A 26563-nucleotide genomic window follows, 5' to 3' on the forward strand; every position below is an offset into this window, starting at 1 on the left:
TTTATTTATTTTTTGAGATGGAGTTTCACTTTTATTGGCCAGGCTGGAGTGCAATGGCACGATCTTGGCTCACTGCAACCTCTGCCTCCTGGGTTCAAGCGATTCTTCTGCCTCAGAGTTGTAAATATGGAATAATAGCCATTGAAAATAAATCTCCCGATTCCAGACTTACCAATGTCCTTCAGCTCCATTTTTGAGTTACAAGGTCATATTTTCACTTTATTGCAAATTGAACAGAAGCAGTTTTACTACACAGCCAACAGGTTAGGAAGACCGCATTAAGTTTCAAACCTCTCCAGATTTATCTTGAATAAACTTGAAGATGTGTGTGTTTATAACCATTTTCAATGATATAGTCCAACTGTCTTTGAATGGGCGGTGGACAGTTCTGTAGCTATCTTGCATTGTTAATCTATGTACTCTGATTTTTCCATTTTAGGACCAGATCTTTATGGAAAATGTGGGTGCAGTGAAGCAGCTGTGTAAACTAACTAATAACCTTGAGGAAAGAATAGAAGAGTTAGAAATATGGAACAAAAAGCTGGCCCGGCTCAAGCGGCTTAGTAGTTGGAAGTCTTCAGCCAGTGAAGCAAGCTCAATCAGGTACATGCAGCCAGGATTGCCACAGAAATTTGGGAAAGGAGAAAGTGAGCTCTTTCCAGAATAAGATCAGTCTAAATGATCTTTTTGATCAAACAGCAATCGTTGTTTTCTGATAATAAAGTATGCATTTTTTTAGAATATTTTGAAGCAAAATTGTCTTAAGTGATAACTTACTGTTTTTTCTGTTGCTGTTTTAAAAGTAGAAAAATAAACATGAGACATCTGTTTAATAGCAGTTGTTATAGGAAGTGCTAAATTTTAGCATACGGGTGGCTTCTCCTTTAATGAGGAGAAGTGGTCATTTCTAAATTTAGAAAACCATGTTTGGTCCTCAGGGAGGAAAGTTTTTTTTTTTTTTTTTAATTGCTTAAGAAGGTAAATGCACATTTCCTGGGGTTTAGTTTTGAGAAAAAGAGAAATGCAGTATTTAATTCATTCAGTTATGCTTACTAACGTTCCTTTCCACAAAAGGAACTCTCAATTGCCATGACTTTTTCTTTTCAAATCATCACTATATCGCAAAAGAAATTCGTACTGCTGTGTTAATGACGGCCTGGGCCTTTGTCATATGGCTCCTGGAGAGGTATTTGAATAGTAACCAATTTTCTCTCTCTTTTAAAGCAAATGTAGCAGACCTGTTAGTGCATCTTCTCCAAGAAGAGCCATTCACAAGAAAGCCAACAAGGTAAACAGACAAATTTACAATAAAGGAGATGGCATTTTCTATTCAGAAAGTCTTTACAGAAATTGGTCAAGAATTTTTTTCTCATTTGTTTGTTGAGAAAATCCATAATTTGTATCCTTATGTACTGCATGTGTTTAAATATTAGCCCTCTAGTAGATATTAACCGGCTTTTTGAAGCAAAGTTTAGAGAAACGAGTACAGAATGTATCAATCTTAGAATTATTATCTGCAAGTTTTGTTTATGTTGTCCCCTTCAGGCGCAGATCAGCAGCTTCCACATACAGACGGCCTTGTGCTGCCGGACCTGTGTACAGGCCTTGATCCCCACCCTCTTATCTTTGGCTTCAGGAGATCCCAAAGGGACTTCAGTTAATCCTCAAATCCCTCCTTTCCCCTTGATATTTAGTACTATGCAAATGGAAGAATAGATATTCACTTGCTGGCAAGGGTTAAAATGTGACGGTTTTCTTAATGAATAAAGAAAGCATTTATTAAGTAGGATAATATTTATAGTTAAAGTGAAGATTAATCATTTATTAACTTGAAGGATACCCGCTCCGTCACAGAGAAGTCTCATTAAGGGAGAAGCTACAAACACCCTTCCTAGCAGCACTTTGAAAGTAGCTACAAAAAAAGGTGGCCTTTCCCTGGGGAAGATATTCGTGACCTTAATTGACACCCTGTTAAAGGTTGACCTGATATTTGTGCCACTGCCTCAGTTTACTCTCTACTCCTCATGCTATACTGTGTTGAATTATTCTAAAAGAATTCAGAAAGATTTCAAAATTCTTCTGCTAAAAACGAGTAAAGTATTATGCAGCTGACAAACTTCACAAATACCCAGGTAAAAACATACATAGAAGTGCTCTGGGGCAAGTTTCTCAACCACACTGGGAAATAGAGACAATTATAGTATTTACAAAGATGGTTGATAGGATTTAAATTAGGATTGAAGGAGCTGAAGCTTTTTGCACAGTACCCAGCACACAGTAGGTGACAACACAAAACACTACAAGTATCGTGTAGGAAAGGTGTCCTTTGGACTAAACCATTTTCAGTGGGCTCGAGGGAATGGCATCCACACCCATGGCAGCCCTGATAGGTGCAGTTTGCTCACCTGCAATCTCTATAGCTCCCATCTTGCACCCATCTTGCAAAATAAAGAGATTCTTTTTATAGCATATAGTAGGCACTCGAGAAATATTTGTCAAATGAATACGTGAGTGGGAAGCCCAGTATGAAAATATTCCCAGAAGCATGAAATGAAAAAACATTTAAGTGGTTCAGTGTCTTGGGTATGTGGGTGGGGTATAAGCTGGGGTGTCCAGGGTCAAGGACTCATATAGGCCTTAAAGAGCACCCATTCAACTCAGAGACCTCTTGCTGTCACTGTAGAGAGCATGTGGGAGGCAGAAAAGATGAGTCAGATCTCTTCTAAGGAATGGCATTGTAGCCAGGGAAAATATAAAGAACAGTTGTACCTGGATGTCATCAATGCTGCAAAGGCTCAGAGTGTCAGGAGGTTTATGAGAGTTAAGCCTTAAAGGAGGAGTAAGCTTTGGCTAGACAGCAGTGAAACTGAAGGAGAAGTTACAGATGGAATGCCATAAATGACAGTCTGGTGGCTGGAACTGGCTTCCTTGAAGGATTAGGTGGGAGTTCTTTAGGGAAGATAGTAGAAGATAAGGCTGAAAACAAAGGCATGAAGACCTTTTGAATAATAACAATATCTAAGTTGTATAGTTTCCTTTTTTTTTTTTAACTGGATAGTAAAAAGGAGGCTGCATAGCATTGTGGTTAAGAGCATAGATTCTGGAGCCAATTTTTTGGGCGGGTCCAAACTACTGGCTGTGTGATTTATCAGCTATGTGATCTTGAGTGAGAAACTTAGCCTTCCTGTGTCTTGTTTTTCCTATCTTTAAAATGGGGTTGATAAAGGTACTGGCCTCATAGGGTTGTAGAGGCCTCACATTATTGTGAGGATTAAATAAATTACTATATGTAAAGCCCTTAGAAGGGTGCATGGTACATGGCAAGTGCTACTTAATAGTGTTATTAATGTGTTCAAACTCAGTATGTCATCGATTCTTATTTCAGACTTGTCCAGAGAGCTCAATAAAATACAAATAACCGAAGTGCTTTCTCCCTCTGTGCTGACCTGCTAAGAGATCTCAGCTCTTTCTGTGAGGTTCACTTTTCCTTCCATGCCACCACCCATCTCCTAGGTGTCTTCTGTTCCTTGGGGCCTCTGTGGGTCATTGAAATGTTTGTGTGTAAGTGGGGAGTGGTGGTATTCTGGGGTAGGGTGGGGGTCTTGTTAATGAGCAAATTGCTGCTGTGGGCAGTTAGTGGGCCTTACCAGATGGTAAGAAGTGTGGCTGGGCCTTGCCTTTACTTCAACACAGCCCCCAATGCTGGCCAAGACGGTGTTTATTCTGGAGGAAGACTGAGGTCTCTTCATGTAGATCTCATTCAATCAGTAGGGCTCCTCTTCTTTCTCTACCTCCAAGAGTTGTGGGTCATTCTTGCTATAAGTAGGATAGGAAGGTGAGATAGGAAAGTCCCCAGGATTCAAGTAAGAATTCACTGACTATTTGGAGGAGGAGAGGGAAAGGGAAAGAATGAACATGGCTGGGCATGATGGCTCATGCCTGTAATTCTAATGCTTTAGGAGGCCAGAGCAGGTGGGTCACTTGAGCTCAGGAGTTCAAGACTAGCCTGGACAACGCAGTGAAACTCCCATCTCTACAAAAAATTTTAAAATTAGCTGGGTTTGGTGGCTATAGTTGCAGTTACCTGGGAGGCTGAGGTGGGAGGATCACTGAGCCCAGGTGATAAAGGCTGCAGTGAGGCAAAATCATGCCATTGCACTCCAGCCTTGGTGGCAGAGCAAGACCCTATCTAAGAAAAAAAATGAACATGGATAAATACTTTTCACTATCCTACCTCTTACAGTTTCCTAACCCCCAGTCTCCCTGAAATAAAACCTCTTGAATCAGAATTTTACATTTAGGGCAGTTAGTAATTCTATGCACACCTTAATTTGAGAGTCATTACACTGTGCATTGGCTATTCCTAGTAACCCTGAAAAGTAGGTAGCCATTATTTTATTGTTCCTGTTTTATTGATAAAGAAAATAAGGACCAATGACATTTACATAACTTGAAGATGCAACTCCAAGTTTGACTCCAGGTCTTAGGCCATTTATATTAGGTCAAAGGATTTTGAGCAAAAGCATGGAGACTTAAAATAATTCAGCAGCTGTGGGGGTAGACTGAAGGAGACAACACTTATCCTGAGACTATGCTATTTAACTCCAGTCAATTCAACAAATTTCATTGAGTTTCTTCTCTGTACAGTACACTAATAAGACATCCTCAGAACAGTATAAACCATTGACTTCTTGGTCATCAGAAGGATAACTCAGTTATAATAGCCCTAAGGGTTTGTGTACATGGTAAAAAAAACGGTATAGTGAATCCAGTGCCACACCCTATATTACATTGAAGTACATTTTCTTTAGTCAGATATCAGCCTAATAAATTAAACTAAGAACCAATTTAAAACTATTACCACCTTTTAATACCCTAAAGACCAAAAGCATAACTCTGTCCTATATCCACAGAAGGGAGCAGCCATAATACTGCTTATTGCATTTATAGGAAACTCATATTTAAGTAGCACCTCATTTAAGATGGCAGAAAACCTCTCCTATCTCTTCAGCCGGATTCCCCAGCAATTCCACAGCTGTCAATCTGTAGCTCTTAGCCTGTTCTCCATATGCAAGCTTTTATGCCAGTATGTATCAGTTCTAAAGCTTTGTCTCATTTATGTCCTGGAGACTATAATTTACTCATTTTCATGTCTCCTATAGTGTTGTACATAATACTGTTCAATAAATATTTATTGAATGAATATAAGAATAAATGAGACACAAGGCCCAGAGATATCTGTATATATAGGTGAAAAATTGAATACTGGTATTTCAATTTAAGGAGTATTTAGTGGGATTTCATTCTATAAAAACCGTTTTCATCATTTGTCGTGATACCTGAAATCGTTCCGTTGGGATTCATCTCTTCATGTCTTGAAGATCTTTTGATTTTCAAGAGTATCCTACTCAAAGAGTTGGACATCTGTGGTCTGACAATACCTTGTCTCAGGTCCCCCTTTCTCATAAAACTGCAAAGATAAGTGCTCAATGAGTGGCATAGACCATTGTCTGCAGGACCAGGGAAAAGAGGGATTGCTGTAGCATAAAATTTCAAGAAAATGGAGGGACTTGAGACAGACTTGGAAAGAATGTTGTTTTCAGAGAGGCAAGGAGGAGGAAAGAGATGTAAATTGAGGCAAGCACTCAAACCATCCCCAGAGAGCAGCACATACCCCTGCTGGGAGCAGTTCTCCAGGCTCCCTTCTCACAGAGTTGCTCATTTATCACTGCTCATTACTGAACCTTTTTTTAGGTTTATCTTTCAGGAAAAATACAGGCATGTCCGAACTGGGTTTTCCAGACCTTGGTTATAACTCTGATTGCTGTGATGGCATTTTGGTAAGAAAAAGTTCACTGTTATTCTATGCCAAACTCTTTTTTTCCTTCCCATGTTTCTTTTATCACATATGAACTGGGGACTGGCCTGTTTACTTTGAAGACAAGAAGCCCTTTAGACACTGAACTTTAATAGTGTAAAATGAGGGAACCCTTCTTGAAAACTCATATTTTGAAGAAAAAAGCACTGGCTTTCTGCATTTAAATGTGACTTTTTTTTTCAATTCACTGCTAAGTTCAGCAGCAAACTATGCTTTGCGCCCGCGCTCGTGCGTACTTGTGTGTGTGTGTGTGTGTGTGTGTGTGTGTGTGTGTGGTATCTTTCTTAGCTTTGAAAACAAAGATTTTCTCAAACTCTGTTTTCTTTTCTTTTGACTTAGGGGAAAGAAGTAAATAGGCAATCAGGTATAATCCACTCTCCCCTGGTCACTCATATTTATGATAACACTTCTGGATTCTTCAGTGAAGGCCTTTTACCAAAGGGACACCAAGATGTTTAACATGTGATGAAGTTAAACCAAGCCAATACAGTGAAGACAACAGTATTTGCTATGCAAATTGGGGAACTTTTGACACCATCCCTCCTTTGCAGCCCGCAAAGGCAGGAAGCAGCCTTTGCTAGAATGCAAGGCCCTTTCTCAGGCCTCTGGCCTTCTGCTGCTGTGATTCCCCTCCCCCACAGCACTGGGCTTTTGAGACCTGGTCATCTTGCTGTGTTCTCTTGCCTGTTTTCTCTGGGCCTTTGAATGTACCTGTTTTGTTCTTAGTCTGACTATTCATATGGTGAAAGGGTATTTATCTGTCACTCAAAAAATGCTTTGTTAGCATGGGAATGAACTGGCTTCTGGGGCTTGTTTTAGGGAAGACAATTATTCTCATGGGCAAAGCAAGCTGTGGTCTCAAGGTACTTCCAGTTCCTTGACCTATAGCAGTGTCCTAGCTAGAGCAGATAATGTAGCTTTATCTGTGCCTTTCTCGTTCCTTAGTGTTTTCACTTTTGACTTGCTACTGCCACTGTAGGGAGATATCCAAGGATTTGACATTACTACCCAGAATTCCCATTAGAAGCCTTTGCACTTTTCTCTTTCTCCTAAGTGTGCTTGTGTTTTCTTGCTGGGATTCCCAACTCAGGAGAGTGTGAACCTCTATCTTAGTGGGCATACTTAGCATTCTCTAGAGATACAGATTCCCAGCCCAGTGGAAAGTTTATAAGAAGTCTAATTTTAAGATAAAGAGACTGCTTTTTAAACATGCTTATTAGATATTATGATTTCCAATATTGTTTACCACTAAGACTGTCAATGGAAGGTATTAGGTATATTACCTTGCTTCTGGCCTGTGGTATACCTGAGCAGGGTCAAAACCAGGGTTTGCCCCCAAAGAATGAAGCAGATTTCCATTTCATTCTATGGTCCTAGAAGTTTTCTGGGGTATACATTGAGGCAGATGCTGGACACAAATCATAAAGAGTACTTTAGAGTTGGAATGGGGAAATAGAGAGTGAAAGAGGTAGGAGAACAAAGAAGGGGAGACCGTGACACAGGATTTTTCTCAGCCTTTTTGCTGGACGTGCAGCAGGGTTGATCTATCACTTGGCCCACCATGCTCAGCTGAGTGGGAGCACATGAGCGAGTGAATGTGGGGTTTGGGTGACCACTCCAGGCACTGATACAGGAGCAAGCTCCATGCAGGGCCTGTGGCCAGACCAGGCATGTCATTCCCAGGGGAACACGGCAGTGCCCAGGAAAGGGTGCCTGGGATGCTGAAGCCCCAAGAAGGTGTTAGTGTGCTAATTAGCTGTTTTAGCTCTGCCATCTGCAGCCCAATGCACAGTAGTGTGTTAGCAGCTCAGTTGACCCCTGGTCTTGTTGCATGGGGCAGCTGCCCTCCACTGGTGAAGGCAAAGGGCCAATGATACAGCCTTTCTGGGCACCCACACTCGGTGGGTCCCAATCTCTTGTCCAGCATTCAAGAAGAATGAGGTCACACTGATGACTGAAGGGTGATGAAAGCGGAGAATTTTACTGAGCAAATAAAATAGCTGTCAGCGGAGAAGGGAGCTGAAGAGGGGATGGAAAGGTCAGATTGTCTTCCTTGAAGTCAGGTTATCTCTTCCCCAAAGTCAGGTTAGCTCTGTCTCTACTGACTGAGTCTGGGGTTTTTATAGGCACAGGATGGGAGTAGGGCAAGCCCTAGGTATTACTGGAGAACGCAACATTTGATTGGTTAACAGGCAATATTCAGATAGAACCAATCAGAAGAGAGAAGGAAAACAGGACTAGACATTCTCACTCTGGGCTGTGGGTTTCAGGGTGTTTTGGCTTGAAGGTGGGTTTTCACTGGGGACCCACCCCTGTCTGCCTAGGATTTATCTGTCTCCTGCCTCTGTTGACTGGACCACAGCAAACAATCACCATGATGACACTATGAAATCTATCTGACAGCATCATTGGGGTTCAGCACCACTTTTCCCAGGCAGTGTTATGCCTGCTGGGCAGTAACCAGCTGCTGCTGAGAGCACTTTGGGAATTTGTTTTTTATGAGCAGAATTCAAACATATGGCCTAGTGTGTGTGTGTGTGTGTGTGTGTGTGTATGTGTGTGTGTGTGTGTGTGTGTGTGTATCCTAATGGTAAATCCAGCACCTTTGATGGGGAGCAAAATAATGAGGAGTCAAGTTTGGAGAACCAGGTGTGACGTGAAACTGGCAAGAAGTCAAGTCAGGTAACTCTTTCAAGCCTAGCATAAAATGGGGCTGTAAAGCTACCAGCAGACTTTCTGTGTGACTTGTGAGAGAGTTCTAAAGATGCCCCCCCACAAAGAGGAGAACACTAAGTATGAGGATTTTTGGGAATAGTTTCCCAAGGTTCAGAACCCTTAAGGAAAGCTTCCATCAGGATATCTAAGTTTCAATGATGGGGGAGAAGACATCTTCCTTATTTTGAAGACTCACAGTGTGGAAACAAATACTTTCTTGCAGTTCTTTTTTTCCCTCTGACCTTATTCAGTGTATTGTGCTCTGAAGAGACAGGCAGCCGGAAGAAAGATGTCAGAGCAGCAGCCAGAGGGTTTGGCATCCACAGCTGACTAGACCTGTGCCGCCATCCATCTCCCAGGGTGACAGTGCCAGTGCCCTCCACTGGTGGGATACAAACTGCTCTGACTCTTTCCTGCAAGGAGCAGTTGCCTCCAGCAACATACACACTTCCTCTTGTAATCTTCCACTAGTGACAGGCACCTCTGAGACAGATTGCCAGGGCTGGGGGGGGGGGGGTGCTCTGTGGGAAAATCCAGCAGCATGGAGAAACCTGGGAGCCTCTGAGCTTCAGGAAGCTGAGGGCTTTTTCTCTCCAGGGCAGAAAGCATAACTGTGCTGGTTTCCATGGTGTTTCTGTCAGCCATGGCCACCCCCTCCCCCCTGCTCCCATCTGTGTGGCCTGTGAGAGTACATCTCTGGCCAGCTGGATGTGTGAGATATATCTGGAAACTAATCTGCTACATAATGCTTTTTTTTTTTGACAGTGCTTTGACGATAGTCATCCTTTATATACTTAGCTTAAAAGATCAAAACCGACGTGCCCCAAATCTCCCTCAAAGGTGAGAGTTCAGTTCAATTTTCTGGCCTAAAATTCCTTTGGAGAGAAGGATTTTTGCAGGCGTCTTTCATTAATCATTTCATTCTTTTTCTCCAGCAATATCACAAGCTCTCAGGAGCCCGCGTGGCTGCCCACAGCCTCCTCCTCAGGTAAAGGATTCACATTCCTCACCCTCAGACCTGGTTTCATGTCAACTGTCAACAGAAGAAACCAGCCTTTCAGGTTAACCTTCTTGCTTCCCTCCTGTCTGCCCAATGCCTTGTAGCACCTAATACCTCCCTGGCAACCACACCGGCCTCCTTACGAGTACCTGAAATTACTTTCTGTGAAATCCTGCCGTGTCAGGAGACTTATTGCTGCCCCATCTGGGGAATGAAAAGAGTGTTTTCAAGTTCTGTGCAAAGACAATCTGAAGACAAGGAATTCCCTCAGGGGCAACGGTCAGGTAAATGATGTTCAAAGAGAAGCAACTAGAGCTTTGAACTTGAGGTGGTTTTTCTTGTCACCATTTGCTTAGATGGTCATTAATGGTTCCAGATAATGCTTCTATTTGGGGTGGCAAAATCTTTTAAAATACAAACACACAAGCTGGCAAACATCTGTAATATTGAGTTCCTTGCCCAGGAATGAAATTTTGGTTGATTCAAGTACTTATAATTTTCACCAAGTGAAAGGTTCACTTTTGTCCATTGCCAGCAAGGATAGTAATAGTAGCACAAGTGAAGTAATTACATGCATGTGGGTGGATTTTCTTGGCTCATTTAGAATTTTTAAAATGATGTGGTATCTGGGCTCTTTGCCCAAACCAACTAGGGCAAAATGTAAGAGACTTTGGAAACTCTAATTTAGAGTTCAGGGTGAGATTTAAGTCATTGAAAAACACAAGGTTGGCATTCCACTTTCGGAATAACTTTTTCTTCTTCCTCCTAGGGACACACACACACACACACACACACACACACACACAATGTTTTTCAAGTAACAGAATATTTATGTTAAAAAATTATAGAAACTTAGTCAAGGACTTCAAGTGTAATCATATCCATAAGATTATACACAATTCTTCCAAATATACACTAATTTATTGTTTTTAGAAATGTTATTCTGTATATACATATTAATAACTATCTAAAGTAGTATTAATGATGATGCTAACAAGGATACATATTACTGTGGCTTCCTGATTAGAATACTGTCATAACAACAATTCTCAAGTAACAGTGGCTTCTTATGGCAAAAATTTATATCAAATGTGACTCAAAAGTAGGTTATTGGTCATCATGTCATTTAGGATCCGGCTGATGAAGACTCCATCACAATACTTATTTCCACAGTCTCTGTAGTAGTGGTAAAAGAACAATGCTAATTATGTACTGACTGTTAATAGTTTCCACCTAGGTTAACACATATCACCTCTGTTTATACTTTATTGGCCAAAGCTGGTCACATCATTGGGCATGTCTAATTTTAAAACAGATGGGGAAGAACAGACCTAACGAGTCTGGAGAAATGAACCAAAGTGGTGCTAATGACCTATATAGAATATGGTCAGGGGTTGAAATGTTGGGGTACAATGTAATTTCCTTTTACTTTTGACATTATTCCATATCCTAGTCTTGGTTAAATAACTTTTACAAATTGTCATTGTCATCATGATTATATGATGTAATGAAGTATTACTCTATGCAAGGTACTGTCATAAGTAATTTACATGAGAAATCATTTAATCTTCATAAGCCTTCAAGACTGGTACCATTATTATCCCAATGTTTTTACCAGTCAGGAAGCTGAGAGACTCAGAGTTCTTTCCCTACACCAATAGGAGGCAATGAGCTTTTCTCATGAAAACTATTTTTGATTGAACTAAGGAGCAGATGTATCACTGTAGAGTAAAATAAAGATTCATTTTAAAGAAAGGAATTCATTTCAGTCATCATATTCTCAATATTTTAAAATATGAAACAATCTAGAACTATCACAAAAATCCCCTAAGCTTTTATCCCTTGTCAAAGCACATGGAACCTTGTGGCTGATAAACACTTTTCTTACCTTGGGAGTCTATGCTGGGGACACTTGATATTCTTTTCTGAAAGCAGTCCTCAGAAGAGACCATCTCACCTGTGAGAGATGTACTAATAAAAGATCCTGAATAGGAAGAGGTTGTAGACTGGTCCTCTCTGCAATTTCAAGGGTTTCTTGACCCCTGAACAAGTTCATTCCTGAAGTAACCAGCTGTTCACATTGAGGGAATATAGTCATTGCCACATAATGACGTTTCAGTCAACAGTGGACCACATACACACTAGTGGTCCCGTAAGATAATAACTGAGCTAAAAAATTCTTATTGCCCTGACGATCCTGCCCTTGTGTAGGCCAGGCTAATGTGTGTATTTGTACTTTAGTTTTTAATGAAAAGGCTTAAAAGGAAAAAAGTTTAAATAGAAAAACTTATAAAATGAAGATATAAAGAAAGAAAATATCTTTATACAGCTGTTCAGTGCATTTGTGTTTTAAGCTAAGTGTTATTACAAGAGTCAAAAAAAAGTTTTTTTCAAATTTAAAAGTAAAAAACTTCCAGTAAGCTAAAGTTAATTATAAATTTAGTATAGCCTAAATGTATGTGTTTATAAAGTCTACAGTACTGTGCAGTAGTGTCCCAGGCCTTCACATTCACTCACCACCCACTCACTGATTGACTCAGAGCAACTTCTACCCTATAGGCTCCATTCACGGTAAATTCCTGATACTGGTGGATTAGTTTTTATCTTTTATACTCTATTTTTTACTGTATTCTTTCTATATTTAGATATATTTAGATACACGAATACTTACCATTGTGTTACAATTGCCTACAGTATTTACAGTAACATGCTGTACAGGTTTGCAGCCAAGAAGCAAAATAGCCTAGGTGTATAGTAGGCTGTACAATCTAGATTTGTGAAGTACACTTTGTGATGTTTGTACAACAATGAAATTACCTAATGACATATTTCATAGAATCGTGTAGTTAAGCAATGCATGTCTGTATTGGGAAGAATAGCCCTTATTAAACCAGATCAAGTCTTGTGCTATCTTTGTGACAATACAGAATTTTCATGTTAAAAAAATTATAGAAACTTAAGGGCTCCAAGTGTAATCATGTCCATAAAATTATATACAATTCTTCCAAATGTATACTAATTTATTATTGTATTTAGAAATTTTCTCCTAAAAACCGTAGTCTAGAAACAAGATGAGTGTCTGCTTATCTTGTTTCTATAGCTATGTAAACTCCTAAAGAAAGAAGTGATTCCTAAGGAAAGAAAATTTGCTCCATGGTGCCAGGCTGTGTTCACCTAGACAGAACTAATGTGTTCTTTGAATACAAACGCAACTTAAGTTCTGCCTTACTAGGCTCTGCGATGCACTGGGAAAGTTGTTCCCTCTTCCTTTTGTCAACTGGAGAAAACTGGAAAGGATTCAAATGTTTGATTCACTTTTGTCTTCAGAAACCCCGAAAACTTTTGGAGATTTAGTCACCGAATCTCAGAGAACAGCTACGTGAGTGGCACCTGACTTTTCGGCCTTGAGATTCTACTATAAGCATACTTTTACAATGATGTGATTGAGAAAACACATAAAGGGCAAATGCAACTATAAATTTGGTTAAGCTTTTAACTGAATTGTTTTTATTACTCCAACAGTGGCGTTTGAAAATGGTACAAATCTGTAGGAGAGATGTTGCTTTTCAAGTCTATAGACACCACCACAGACCCCTTTATGCAATCACCTAAGGTTCCAAGGACCCAATATCAGGAGAACTGCTGATTTATACCAAATTACCCATTTTGCAGTGGTTGAAATGGAGGCACTAGGTCTTGCTTAAGATTCCTCAGCTTTCTAGAAAAGTTGGAATTGAAATCTGGGTCCCCTGTATCCCTGTCCTGCGTTCCTTCCCATTTGCCATCCTGCATCCATTGATCTGGACATGGGATGTGCATGTACCTGAAATCAACTCTAGAAGGTGCAGAAAGTATCCACTTGATGGCCTCTTCTGACTCCTCTGGGCAAGTGCCTCTGGCCATTGCAACGTCCCTGATGTGGGATATTTCAGAGTCTGAGCAAAGCCTCTTCTCTTCTGCTGCTGGTTTACTCTTCCCCTCTGTTCATGGCACTGTGTAACACCAGGGCTTCTAAATACAAAAGAGGAGAAGTCTAGGAAACGATTCTTTTCAGCCAGATGTTTCTAAAGTGTTAAAGACCAATTAAAAATTAAGAAATAAAAAAAAAGAATTCAAGGGTAACAAAAAAATGTTAGAAAAGCTAAGTGGGATGCAGAGTAATATCTAACAGTTCACTAAACGCCTAAACAGATTTATGAGCCTCCTCCATTAGGAGTAAGACTACAATGAAATAAGTGAAGGGAAATCAGCATTTTTATAACATGCTGAGCTCAAGTCATTATCCTTCTTTTGGGCCAAAGTTTATCGTATCTGTATAAAGTATCTTTCAGGAAGGTTACCTCTCCCTCTCCCCCTCACTTAAGAAAAAGTTTGGATAAGGCTAATCAGGAGTTAGAAAGTATTTTGGAATATTGAACTTCTACTATAAGGAACCATCTGAATGTGATGAATTACATTTTAAACCATGAAACCAATAAAGATTTAAGTAGACAGGAGAGTTAGATATTAAAAAGTAAAGACCCTGTGGAGAAAAGCATCAGTGGAATTCTACAGAATATGTTAGAGTTGGTGAAGATTTAAAAAATATCTGGGATTCATGCTCATTTTGTTTTGGAGACCATGACTCTGAGAAAAGTGAATGGCCAGAAGAAAATGGTCCCCTGTGTTAAAGGACTCAGCCATCTGGTAGGGCTCATTGACTTCTTCATAGCACATGAGTCTGGTTCAGTGAAGGGAAGAGAAAGGTATCCAAGATGCTGTACTGGACTCAGCCACCAACACACTCTTGCAAATAGTGCAATATACACCTTCTGCCATGACAAGAGTATGCATTTTTTTGGGCACCATCCTAAATCTTTACTTTCCAGAAGTTTCTAATTTAGTTTATTGGGAGAGCTCATCCACCAATTGTGAAATATATCTCCAACTTTATAATGAAAACTGCAGGAAATGTACTATATGAAGCTTACAGCGAATATCACTGGAAGGCATTTGTAAAATGAGATCAACTCTAGAAGATACTGAGCATATGCTTGTGTGACTTCCTGTATGACTCCTGGAAGATTTATGGTTTTCCCATAACCAGCCTTTCAGAGTCAGTCTTGTTTCAGAGAAGCGATAAATTGGAGGTGTTTTACAGGAAATTTAAATTTTATTTCTTATATTTGAAAAATCATGTTTATAATTCTGATCTGCAGGATTATCTTTCTTCATTCTCATCATTTATTGTTGTTTTTTAAAAAAAACCTTACCTCACTCAATCATATTCAGAGGGTTCTATGTCTCCAGGACCTGAAACCACAGTTCTGTGGAATAAAGCAAATCTGTAGTTCTATTGCCAGAATTTATAATGAGCTCTTTTTCTGCAAATTCAGCAGACAAGTAGAACACAAGATAGGAAAAGAAAACGGCAGGATAAAGAAATCCTGGTTTCCACTTCTCTTTATGCCTCATTTGCCTTGTAAATTTACAACCTTCTGTGGAAGCAGTCTTAAGCAAAACTAATAGTAGAAGATGTGTTTGAAAATTATTACTGGAATAGCTAGAATCCCAGAAATCTGGAGGCCTTTTTGGCAGCATATATGTTTACATGTAAAGGAAAATAAATATTCCATTTTCTAGAAACTTCTCATATATCAAGACCCATTTCTTCTTAATAGAAAGGGTCATGTTGGGCTCAGAAACTTGCCCTGCCTTCCAGTTGTGTCTTGCTTCCTTTTGCTAATAGCTTAAAGGAGCCTAGCTTCCCACATTCATTCCCAGCATCCCTCTGCACTCTTCCCCTGCAAACTTGCCCTGTGAATGTGTAAGAGGAAAGTTTCCTAAAAGTTAAATTGGCCCTTCTCTCTTTTTTTCCTTCCTCTTTCCCTGGCTCTCTTCCTTCCATCCTTTCACCCATATTCATTGAGTGCCACTGTGAGACCAGAATTACCCTATCTGAGATACAACAGTAAATAGGATGTAGTCTTCAAGGAGCCCACAGTTAGGTGAATGGGTAAGTAAACTAATCCTTCCACCTAGTGAGAGGAGTTATAATCAGGTCAGGGATGTTTAGGAGTGATTGTCCCCAAGTATTGTGTACTATTGCTTTTGCTTTCTATCCTCAAATTGGATACTGAAACTTGAACATAGATCTAAATCTGCAAATTAAAAAAAAGGAATGTTCCAAAGCCACCTAGAGAATATTTTCAAAATACACATCCTCAATTTCCTTTTTCACTGTGTGCTTATCCTGAGATGTGGCCTTGGCCTGGAGCCCTGGGAAGCATATTGTTATTTGCTGTATCTGGGGCATGAGATTTGGGAAAAGCTTCCCTAAGGGGTTTTGAAATGTGGTCTCTCCACCCCTCTTAAGCATCTCCTTTAATACCAACTGAAAGGGAGTGTGGCAGAGCTGTTGAGTGTAAGAAACAGGAAGCTTCCTTTGACCTACACAGAAAATAGAGCATTTTATTGGCTTACCTTTCACAGTTAGATCCAGCATAATTTTCTTTACAAATGCGCCAAACAGCTTCATTTTTCCTGTGGTAGGATTCTGCAAAACTAAAATTGAATATTAAAATATTCTGCAAAGCAAAGCGAATATTAGACATCAATTTCATACATCAATGAAGAGACTGTCTTAACTTTTTATTAGATCACCTCTATGTTGGTTCCATTGAAGTTCTAATGGGTGCAATCATTTTCTTTATTGAAACTTATGTATACATTTACCTTGCAGGAAAGTTTAGGCCAAAAGACTCCAAAAGATGATGCCACTTGTTGGTGGGACCATTTCCCAGGTCTTAGATAGGTATTTCAAGCACAAGTCCAAAACATGTATTCCAAAGCTAGAAATAAAATAATTGAATTCTACCGGTAATTTTGGATTTATAGGAGAATCCCTTTTATTTCTTTCACTGTCTGTGTATTCATTTGAAAGTTCCCCCTTTTTTTCTGATCAGAATTTGTCTGGTTTTAAAGGAAGGAACCAGTTCTAAACTATAGAATTTTCATAGAATTTTAATTTCTTTCATGGTTACTTTAAATATTGGAAATAAGGATGCTGAGACTGGCTGAGTTGGTCAAAGTTCCAGTTAAGTACTGCAGCAAGACACAGGACCCACCATAAAAGGATTTTACCCCTTAGAATCCCCTCTCTTTCTTCTTCTTCCTTTTTTTAAACATAATAAAAATTAGGATACAGGACAAAAAAGTAATAAAAATATTGGTTTAGTGGAAAAAAAAAAGACTGCCAAAACTTTATAAAGTTATTTTATCAGGTGTGTTTAGCAACCCACTAAATGATTACTTTCACTATCTATTTTAAAAAGATACATTAAAAAATAGCCTTAATAACATTCATCTGAATGGGTATCTTTTCAGAATTGCATTTAAAATGCCTTTTGGGTGATGACAGGATCCTAGCCATTCCCTGGGTTCCCTCCCCACAAGCCTGCTCTGGCCTCACACCAGCAATCTGATTCCTCCCTTCAGCTGGCTGCAGCTCAAGCCTTACCTTAGCACAAGGTTGCCCAACCCACGGCCCATGGGCCACATATGGCCCTGGATGACTTTGAATGAGGCCCAACACAAATTTGTAAACTTTCTTAAAACATTATGAGAGGTTTTCTTTAAAATTTTTCTTTAGCTCTTCAGCTATCATTAGTGTTAGTGTATTTTATGTGTGGCCCAAGACAATTCTTCTTCTTCCAGTGTGGCCCAAGGAAGCCAGAAGATTGGACACCCCTACCTTAGACTTTAAGCTCAGTTTTTTTTTCCCTATGTGGATCATATTTCACATATTGCCAAAATAGCAAAATTGTGGGCTCTGGAATCATATGGTGTGAATTGGAATCTCTTTATTCCTATCCACTAGATGAGTCCTTAGTACCTCACGTAGCTTATCTGTCAAGGGGGGATAACCTCCTTCTCGGACTTTTGTAAGGCACTCAGAACAATGTTCCATCAAGTAGGCGTCAACAAATAGTAGGTGTGATTATCATTGTTATCTTTCAATGCAAAAATATATGTCCCACAGAATTTCCTCTGACATTTCATATTCAAGTCATTAAAGCAATTAGGAAGACATGCTCAATTTGTTTTATAAGTTTTGCTTATCTTTAGAGACACAAACTCTATTTGTATGAAGAAAGTCAATGTTTCATTATTTTACTGTAGGGATAGTCGTGCTCCTGTTTTTCTTCATTTTTACCCAGTCTCTTTACTGCCCGTGAACCTATTTTCTGTTTTAAAAGGATGTGTCAAGTAGCAGAGAGATCACAGAAGGAGGCAGGATTAAAAAACCTATAGGGACCAGTATACATTTGATGCTAGACCCTGGTGCTACCTGGACTCAACTCCAAAGGGATTATTCAGTGAAACCTCCATGCTTTCTCCTGGGATCTCCAGGAATAGTTCTTTCTCCTTGCTAGTTCCTAAATGTTATATTTTCATAAGCTTTGCTTTTACTCAGGAAAATAAATATGACTAATAAGTATGTCCCTACTCTTTGCAACTTCATATGAGCCAGGTTTCAGTTGGGCAGAGAAGTTGCCTTTAGGGCCTGTTGTATTCACTCAAGAAGTAACATCAGGATTAAAAGGGGATCAACAGGAGGGCAGATGCTAGCTCAGTAAAAGGGAAAACTTGTATTTAGTACTGCCCAGCAGAAGACTGTGCAGTGAGTCCCCTGTCACTGGAGGTGTTTGAACAGAAATTCCTTGGTTACTTATTTCTTTATTTACATTAGCAGGTGTAATCCTGAGATAAAACACTAAAATGGAGAAAAAAGAATCCAGATAATCTAAATACAATACTTTCAATTAACAATGTTCCTTCACAAACTAGATAAGAAATAAAACTATCATTAGCTTGTCATTAATCAAAGAAAAATAGTTTCCATAGACTGAGCAAGACGTTATGCCAGGGGTTACAGAGGATTCAAAGAATGTTAATAGACATTCCCTATTCTGGAATTGTCAGGAAAGGGCAAACATACCTGAAAAGTTAAGTAATAATACAGAGGTAATATGCCCTTCAGTATGGTGACAGTTATATCACTGATTGATGACTGCCTAGATGGTTCAGTAATAAATGCTATGCCATTGTAGAGGAGGGATCTGTGAGCTGCAGACCTAGTTGGGGATGGTTTCTTAGTCCACTTCGCAGTCATAACAGAATACCACTGACTGGGTGGCTTAAACGACAGATATTTATTTTCTCACATTTCTGGTGGCTGGAAGTCCATGATCAAGGTATCAGCAGGTCTGATTTCTTCTGAGGCGTCGCTCTTTGGGCTTGCAGATGACTATCAACTTGCTGTGTCTTCACATGGTCTTTCCTCTGTGTACATGTAGCTCTAGGGTCTCCCTGTGTGTCCTAATCTTCTGCTCTTAGATGAACACAAGTCAGATTGTATTGGGGCCCACCCTAACAGCCTATTTTAACTTAATCATTCCTTTAAAGGCCCTATCTGCAAACAGTCACGTTCTGAGGTACTGGGAAATAAGGCTTCACCGTATGCATTGGAATTTGGTAGCTGGAAAGGGGGACCCAATATAGTCCATAACAGATGACTTCTTGCAGAAGGGTGAGAATAAACTAGATTATGAGAAAAAGGATAGAGCTTAGATGGGTTGAAGGATGGGAGACAGAAAGGGTGGAGGAACACTGAACTCACAGAGATGAACTAGATCACACATGGGGTTTCATCTCTTCTCCTGAGCAAGGCTTCAAGATTGACAGGCTTGTTTCCTCTTCAGAAGACAGAAGAAAATCATTCCTGGCAAGAAATGCACTTAGCGGCCCTGACTGGGGGAGTGACTGTAAGTTGACATTTAAGTGACACTATTCTTTGGTTTTGTGGGGCCAGGCAGACTAACAAGTTGTAAAAGCAGGATTTTCCTAAGTTATTTGAACTTCCTGCCCTCCTCTTCTATTCTGATTATATTTTTAGTCTGTTTTCAGAAACAGATTGCATTTCATGTTGTACCCTCCATTTTCAACAAACTTTGATTTAGTAGGACTTCCAATGGTCCAGAAATTCTTTTGGATGTTATAGGGGATGTTTATTGGAGCCTGAGGTTTTATTGGTTTTTCTAAAATTTATTATAACCCTCCCCCCAAAAAAGCCTTCTTCCCTTTCTTTTCCTCCTTTTTTCCATTTAAATGCAAATGTAATCTCTTTAGGAAACTCTTACTTTCTACTCTGTAATTTGGGGAGTGTGGCAGGAATACAAAATTCTTTTCCCTTACAGAAAAGTTTATTTTCTTTTCTCTATTTTTTCTCAATTTAGGGATTGATACAACTATCAGTTCTATTCAGATTATGAAAATCCAGCAAATAATAGATCATCAGTATTGCAGTCGAAGCCTCCAGTGCGGGTGGGTAAGCCTCCCCAGCATGCCCTGGTTGTTTCTAGAATTTACCCATGGCTCTGGGTTTTTAAGACTGCAGTGAAAGCTAAAGCTACATGATAAAATCAATGTGCGCTAACATTGCTCCTTAAGTGAAAACATCTTTATTATATGATGGGAGAAAGAATCATAAAACGGTTGATATTAGCAAATGTCAGTAAGCCATAACCCTGGTTATTCCAGTCTCCTGGTTTGATGGATAAGTCCAAAGCAGAAAGCCTAGGGAGTCTGTGGCTGACTCTCTGGGGGCACATATCAAGGGCACAGAGTTGCCAGTTAATTTTATAGCCAAGAAAGACATTGTTGCTGATGGCTCCAAGTTACGAGTGAGCTGACATTTGTATATTTTAATAACAAGGGATATCATTATTTTAATTGCTGAAAAAATATAACTTAGATTTTCAGTTAAGAGGAAAAAAATCAGATATGGCAAAAGTTTTCAGCAACATCCATCTCCAGTGTATACCTTATCCCCTGTATCGAGGTAATGATACATCTAGAAGCAGAGAGTACGAGTTACTTCAAAGAGTACAATGAGCCAGTTGTAGGCATTAAGAATGAGAAGGGTTGGGTGTGGTGTCTCACACCTGTAATTGCAGCACTTTGGGAGGCCGAGGCAGGAGGACAGCTTGAAACCAGGAGTTCAAGGCCAAGACCAGCCTGGGAAACATGATGAGATACTGTCTTTATAGAAACATGATGAGATACTGTCTTTATAGAAACATGATGAGATACTGTCTTTATAAAAACATAAAAATTAGCTGGGTATGATGTCACGCACCTGTGGTCCCAGCTAATTGGGAGGCTAAGGCAGGAGGATCTCTTGAACCCAGGAGGTCAAGGCTGTAGTGAGCTCTGTGTTTGAACCACTGTACTCCAGCCTGGGTAACAGAGTATGACCCTGTCTCTCTCTGTCTCTCTGTCTCTCTCTCTCTCTCTCTCTCTCACACACACACACACACACACACAGAAAGGGGGAGTTATTTTCTTAATTTGATAGTTATTTCTTAGGCTGGGCTCAGTGGCTCATGCCTGTAATCCCAGCACTTTGGGAGGCCAATGCGGGTGGATCATGAGGTTAGGAGTTTGAGACCAGCCTGACCAACATGGTGAAACCCTGTCTCTACTAAAAATACAAAAATTAGCCAGGCATGGTGGCGCACGCCTATAGTCCCAGCTACTAGGGAGGCTGAGGCAGGAGAATCACTTGAACCCAGGAGGTGGAGTTTACAGTGAGCCAAGATCGCACCACTGCACTCCAGCCTGGATGACAGAATGAGACTCTGTCTCAAAAACAAGCAAACAAAAAACTAATTTTGGGGCACCTGCTGGATTAAAGGCAAGGCCTGTAATTTGAACTAGTGTCACAAATCCTGTGGGTTTTCAGCCTCATTTCTTTTCCAAGCTGATATAACTTGGGCTTTAAGTTGATGGCTGTGAGTTATTAAAGTGACATGTATGTGACCTCAATGTTCATTATCTCTTTGAATTCTTCTGAATTCTCACAAAATCCCTATGAAGTTGGTATAATTTATCCCTGTTTTGTAGTTAAATTTCAGTAAACTTGAAAAAGTTTGCCTAAGATCACCTACAAGTGTCCGATACAGATATTAGTTAATGTGGTAGGATGACATAGAGAAGAGTCAGATGATTCAAGTTCAAGTCCTAGAACTTTGACAAGATATTTATTCTTCCCAAATACCCATTTCTCAGCTCTAAGGTGGGGATACTGTCAAAACTGAGTTGGGTTGCTGTGAAGCATGCAGATAATGGGAGACACATCTTAGGAAATGAATTCCATTTATCTAAGCTTTTCCCAGTCAAACAAGATGCTCCTAATCCCAACGCACATCTTTCTGTTTTAAAAAATACGTTCACTCCCTGAAATAACACTGTTCTCAATTTGATATGCAAGATGCACTCTTATTTTTTCAGCTTTATTAAGGTATAATTGACCAGCAAAAACTGTTTATATTCAAGGTGTATAATGTTTTGTTTTGTTTTAATATACCTAGTCAATGCAAAACGCAAGATCTTTCCATTTCCTTTACTTTTGCTTTTACCTTTTTAGCAACTTAGTTTAGCATTGCTTAAAAATAATCTGAAATGACTGACTCTTTCCCATCAATCTGATGGAAAAAGTTGCTTTTCCATGTCATTCAAGGGAGGGTCAGGTCATAAGGAGAAATCATTTTAGACACAATATGTCTTTTTGCTGGGGTTTTTTATGACAATACAAATCAAATTTCCCTTTTATCCAGGGATCTCTCCTACAGGTGTGAGGGGATCTACGTATAAGCACTTGTCTTGCAATTTTCTCCCTTAACGAAATGGTAATTAGCATTATAACAATTTAGCAGATTCAGGTTCTAAAAGTACCTGGTATTTTCTCCTACCGTTGCTCAAAACGGAGTGATTTAGGGTAGAAAAACGTATTTATGATTTCCAGGGGACTTTTTAGTTTGAGCCTTTGCCTCATTTGTCTTTGGAAATCTGTGTCTCTTTAAAGGGGACTAAAGTCATTTCCGGTGTGTATTTGGTCTGGGAGTTGACTTTTCATCATTTCTTTTTCTGTGTGTTCTAAAAAACTATAACTTTTTGTGGTACATTTTATATTAAGACATGAAAGAGATCCCTCTGAAATTTGACAGGTATATAAAAAAAATGATACCAGATTGAACTCAATTTTCTGTGTTTATTTTTTACTATACAGTATTTCAAAGTTTTTATAGTCTATAATGAGTATCAAAAAGTACTTTGAAGACTTTGCTGCATATTTTGATTTGTGGTTTTATTTTTTTTCTGTGATTAGATCTGGAAATTACAACTATAATATTCCTGTTAATAAGCACACACCCACCAATGTCAAGTTCTCTCTGGAAATAAAGTAAGTGTATGGCTGTAAAAACAGTTTTATTTTTTATCATTAATTGAATAGCAAGTCTAGATTTACTTCACAATTTTGTAAGTAAGTGAGGAGGCAAAAAGCTATCAGTTTGTGTTAACTAATGATGGTTTGATAGGTGGGCCAGTTGAGGGAAAGGTTTTCAAAATGAGTGCTGTGATCATGCAGGCTTTCTTCAGGAAATGGAGGGGCTCTAAACTCTACTCCCAGGCCTACAAAGTGGGGGTGATTTTGGTTTGATGCTCACAAGCTATAGACTTCCCCTGACTCTCTCACTTGGAGCAAGAGAATTAGAATAGGAAGAAGAGCAATAACATGGCTCCCAGATGGAAAGATGCACATTTTGGTGAGCTCCTGTTAGCAATGTTAATGCAGATACTACCCCTATTTTCCAAAAGACAGAAAAAAAAAAAAAAAAGGGAACCAGAGTTTGGAATTGGACAGAGCGGGGTCCAAGGATTCTGTCACTTACTTATTATGTGATCTTCCCAAAGCCACTTATCTTCTTTGAACTACTGTTTCTTTAGCTGTAATATAAGTATTATATTATATCATAACACATAGAGCTGCTGGGAGAATTATTAATGGTGAAATTAATAACTACCATTTGCTGAGCACAGACTAGATGCCAGACTTTAATAGTGGGTCATAAAATCCTCACAGTGTTTTTTTTCTAGTTTATATTTTTCAGATGGGGACACTTGGGTTTTAGAGTTTCAGGAAGGGAAGGGAAGGGGAGGGAGGGGAGGGTTAGGCAAAAGGGAAGGCAAGGCAAGTCACATTCTGAAAATCACAGGTAGTAAGTTATGGAGCTGGGCTTCAACCTCAGTCCATCCTCTGAGCTATCACTGTCCTGTCCTGCCTCCCCAGTGAGATAAGACATGCAAGGACACTGACCTTTCCTCACACATAGTAAGCACACAACAAATGGTAGCTTTTATTAGCACTACCTTTCTTCCCGAATCATAAAACTCGAACTTAACCTATTCTTATCAGATATTTTAAATGATTATGCCACTTAAAGACTTTCCATTAAAAAATTATGCAATGAGCCACTTTCCATGAAGATAAATGGTTTTTTGTGTCTTCTGATCTTAGTCTCTCCTTTCTATTCCCCTCCACGTTTCCTTTTTCTCCCCTTCCTTTTCTCCCACTCTTTCCCTTCCCTCTGTCCTCCCCTCTCTCCCTCTGCTTGCCCAGATCTGTTTCCCTCCTCCATCCTTCACCACATGCCCTCTGCCTGTTCCTCTGTCTTACTCAGGCTTCATACTCCTTTTCTCATCAACTTCACCTCTGTGGGAACCAATGCCACTCAACCCAACTGCTTGCCTTGGAATGGTTTCTTTCAAGAAACTAATATTGTATGACTCAGAACCTACCATACTTCAAGGCAGAGCAAAAGCTAAATGTACTATTCTTATAAATGAAAGTACTATTATCTAGCACTCCTTGAGTAACCTGAAATAACATTTCCTTATTCATTTCTAGCTTTTAGTGGAAGGAAATAAAGTTATATGCTATATCCCCTGAAGTGGCAGATCACTTTGAGCCGTTAACTCAGGTCTTTCAGTTTAAAAACCATTTTTTTGTAAAATGGTTGATTTAAAAATAACACATTGACTGGGCGTGGTGGCTCACGCCTATAATCCCAGCACTTTCAGAGGCCGAGGCAGGTGGATCATGAAGTCAAGAGATTGAGACCATCCTGGTCAACATGGTGAAACCCTGTCTCTACTAAAAATACAAAAATTAGCTGCGTATGGTGGTGCACACCTGTAGTCTGTCTCAAAAAAAAAAATAAATAAATAACACATATACTCAACTGAGATTGTAAGTTGCCCCAACCTGTGCAAAAGGATTGTTCCCAAAGACAAATAGATCTCATCCTCTTGATGATGATTAATGGACTAACCTCCGGAGAAGAAGAACCATTCTTTCTTGCAGACTTGCAACTCTGACAGCTTTAAAATCTAGTGATTTCTGATGGGGCTCACTCCAAACTCCTATCTGTATTTATTTGCCCTGTTATTTTAAACAATATCTACCCAGACAGAACCAGAATTTGCAAAATCAAAAATCCTGAAAGCTTCAGATAAATGCAAACTCAGTGCCAGTGGAAAAAGAAGGAATATATCCAAAAATTAGAAAAAATATTATGGAGATAAATTCTGATGTAAGACAATTTAAGTGATGAGATTAGGTTTTAGAAACCATCATCCACAGCCAGGCTCACATCTGTAATCCCAGCACTTTGGGAGGCCCGATGGGGGAGGTTTGCTTGAGCCCAGGAATTTGAAACCAGCCTGGGCAACATAGCGAGACCTTGTCTCTATAAAAAAGTGAAATAAAAAGAAAAGAAAAAAGAAACCATCATATACTGTTTCAGTAGCCATCTGAGACTGGGTTTCTTTTTGTAGTAACGAGATGCGATCTGGCCTATTGGCATCAGTGAACTTCGCCTAATACAGTGCCTATTGTGAACTTTGATGGATTTCCAAGTTATGTTCCCATTAGACCCTCTTCTTATCAAGGAGTATCCTATAGACGCTGGTAACTGCTTTTTCTTGTGCTGTTTCTTTTCTTCATCTCTTGAAGCACAACAGAGCCATTGATAGTCTTCCAGTGCAAATTCACCCTTGGAAATATATGTTTCCATAGTAAAAGGGAAACCAAAGGGATTGAAAACCACAGAGAAATCTCCCAGGAGATGACACAGGTAATGTTTTCTGTCTCCTCTGTTCTCTGCTGAGAGAGAGATACATTGAGCAAATTGCCAGCGTTTTACCTTTCTGCCAACCTTAGTCACAGGGCTTGGCTCAGCCTCTTCCTTGTGTCCTTACAAAGCTGTAGACTGTTCTGGTGACAACCACCAAAAGCTGTGATCCCGATACTTCTCATACAATCATTGAGGAAATGCTTTTCAGCCTGTACTCTTTCCTACTGACTGTCAAATGTGGGTGTGAAATGGATCCTCTTTTATTCATTATTCAGGGATATCAGCACATTTGGAACCTCCCTGTAGCCCCATTTTCTGAGAGCATGTTCCATTTCCGTGTCGCTGCACCGGTAAGCTTGCTTTTTCTTTTTCTTTTCAGTGAGAAAGAAATTGAGCAATAAAAAAACAATCACTTGAACTGCAGCTAATTTTTACATTAATCATCCTCTTTTTTTCTCCTGTTCTGACAGGATTTAGCTGACTGTTCAACTGATCCTTATTTTGCTGGGATATTCTTCACAGATTACTTCTTTTACTTCTATCGACGCTGTACCTAATTTGTTCACATTTGGGGACTTTACCAAGGAAAACTACTCAGGAATCCATTTAACAGAAACTGACATCGTCTTGCAACTTCTTTTTTTGTAAAACATTTATGTTTATTGCTGAAGGACTTTTTCAGCCTTTAGCCTCCAACAGTTCGGAGACAATAAAGAGGGAATAAAGTGTTTGCTGAAACTTGAAATAATGTGGTGTTTGATTTTGCAATGACTATGAAGAAAACATTTCCTGGAGTAAACAGTACTATTGAATTTGAAAATAGTCTTTTTGGTATTAAGGAAATTGTGAGCTCTAAATAAGCAGGTCTAGCTCTACTTTGTTTTAATGTAGTTTAAAGTTTTTGAGAAAACCAAAAGGGCCGTGTCACCTTGGGCCCACTAAACATAGACC

General features: G+C 39.5%; 1 protein-coding gene across 12 annotated transcripts in view; it reads left to right on the plus strand.

The window, feature by feature from the left end:
* Positions 1-26357, plus strand: part of MYRFL (myelin regulatory factor like) — a 135846-nt gene extending 109489 nt beyond the window's left edge. For 5 of the 12 annotated variants that reach the window (XM_054238597.2, XM_078336855.1, XM_054238596.2 and 2 more), the window contains 12 exons: positions 440-603; positions 1225-1288; positions 5755-5840; positions 9359-9433; positions 9529-9581; positions 9698-9877; positions 19304-19399; positions 19871-19958; positions 22804-22878; positions 25492-25612; positions 25888-25962; positions 26083-26357. In XM_054238597.2, coding sequence (XP_054094572.2) covers positions 440-603; positions 1225-1288; positions 5755-5840; positions 9359-9433; positions 9529-9581; positions 9698-9877; positions 19304-19399; positions 19871-19958; positions 22804-22878; positions 25492-25612; positions 25888-25962; positions 26083-26169 — 1164 coding nt within the window. In that variant the 3' untranslated portion in view covers positions 26170-26357. Of the gene's footprint in view, positions 1-439; positions 604-1224; positions 1289-5754; positions 5841-9358; positions 9434-9528; positions 9582-9697; positions 9878-12825; positions 13086-19303; positions 19400-19870; positions 19959-22803; positions 22879-25491; positions 25613-25887; positions 25963-26082 lie in introns of those variants that run through there. The other 7 variants (XM_054238599.2, XM_054238598.2, XM_078336856.1 and 4 more) reach the window with 6 other exon arrangements.
* Positions 26358-26563: the final 206 nt, after the last annotated feature.

This window comes from Callithrix jacchus, chromosome 9 (genome assembly GCF_049354715.1).
Source record: "Callithrix jacchus isolate 240 chromosome 9, calJac240_pri, whole genome shotgun sequence".
Classification (NCBI taxonomy): Eukaryota; Metazoa; Chordata; class Mammalia; order Primates; family Cebidae; genus Callithrix; species Callithrix jacchus.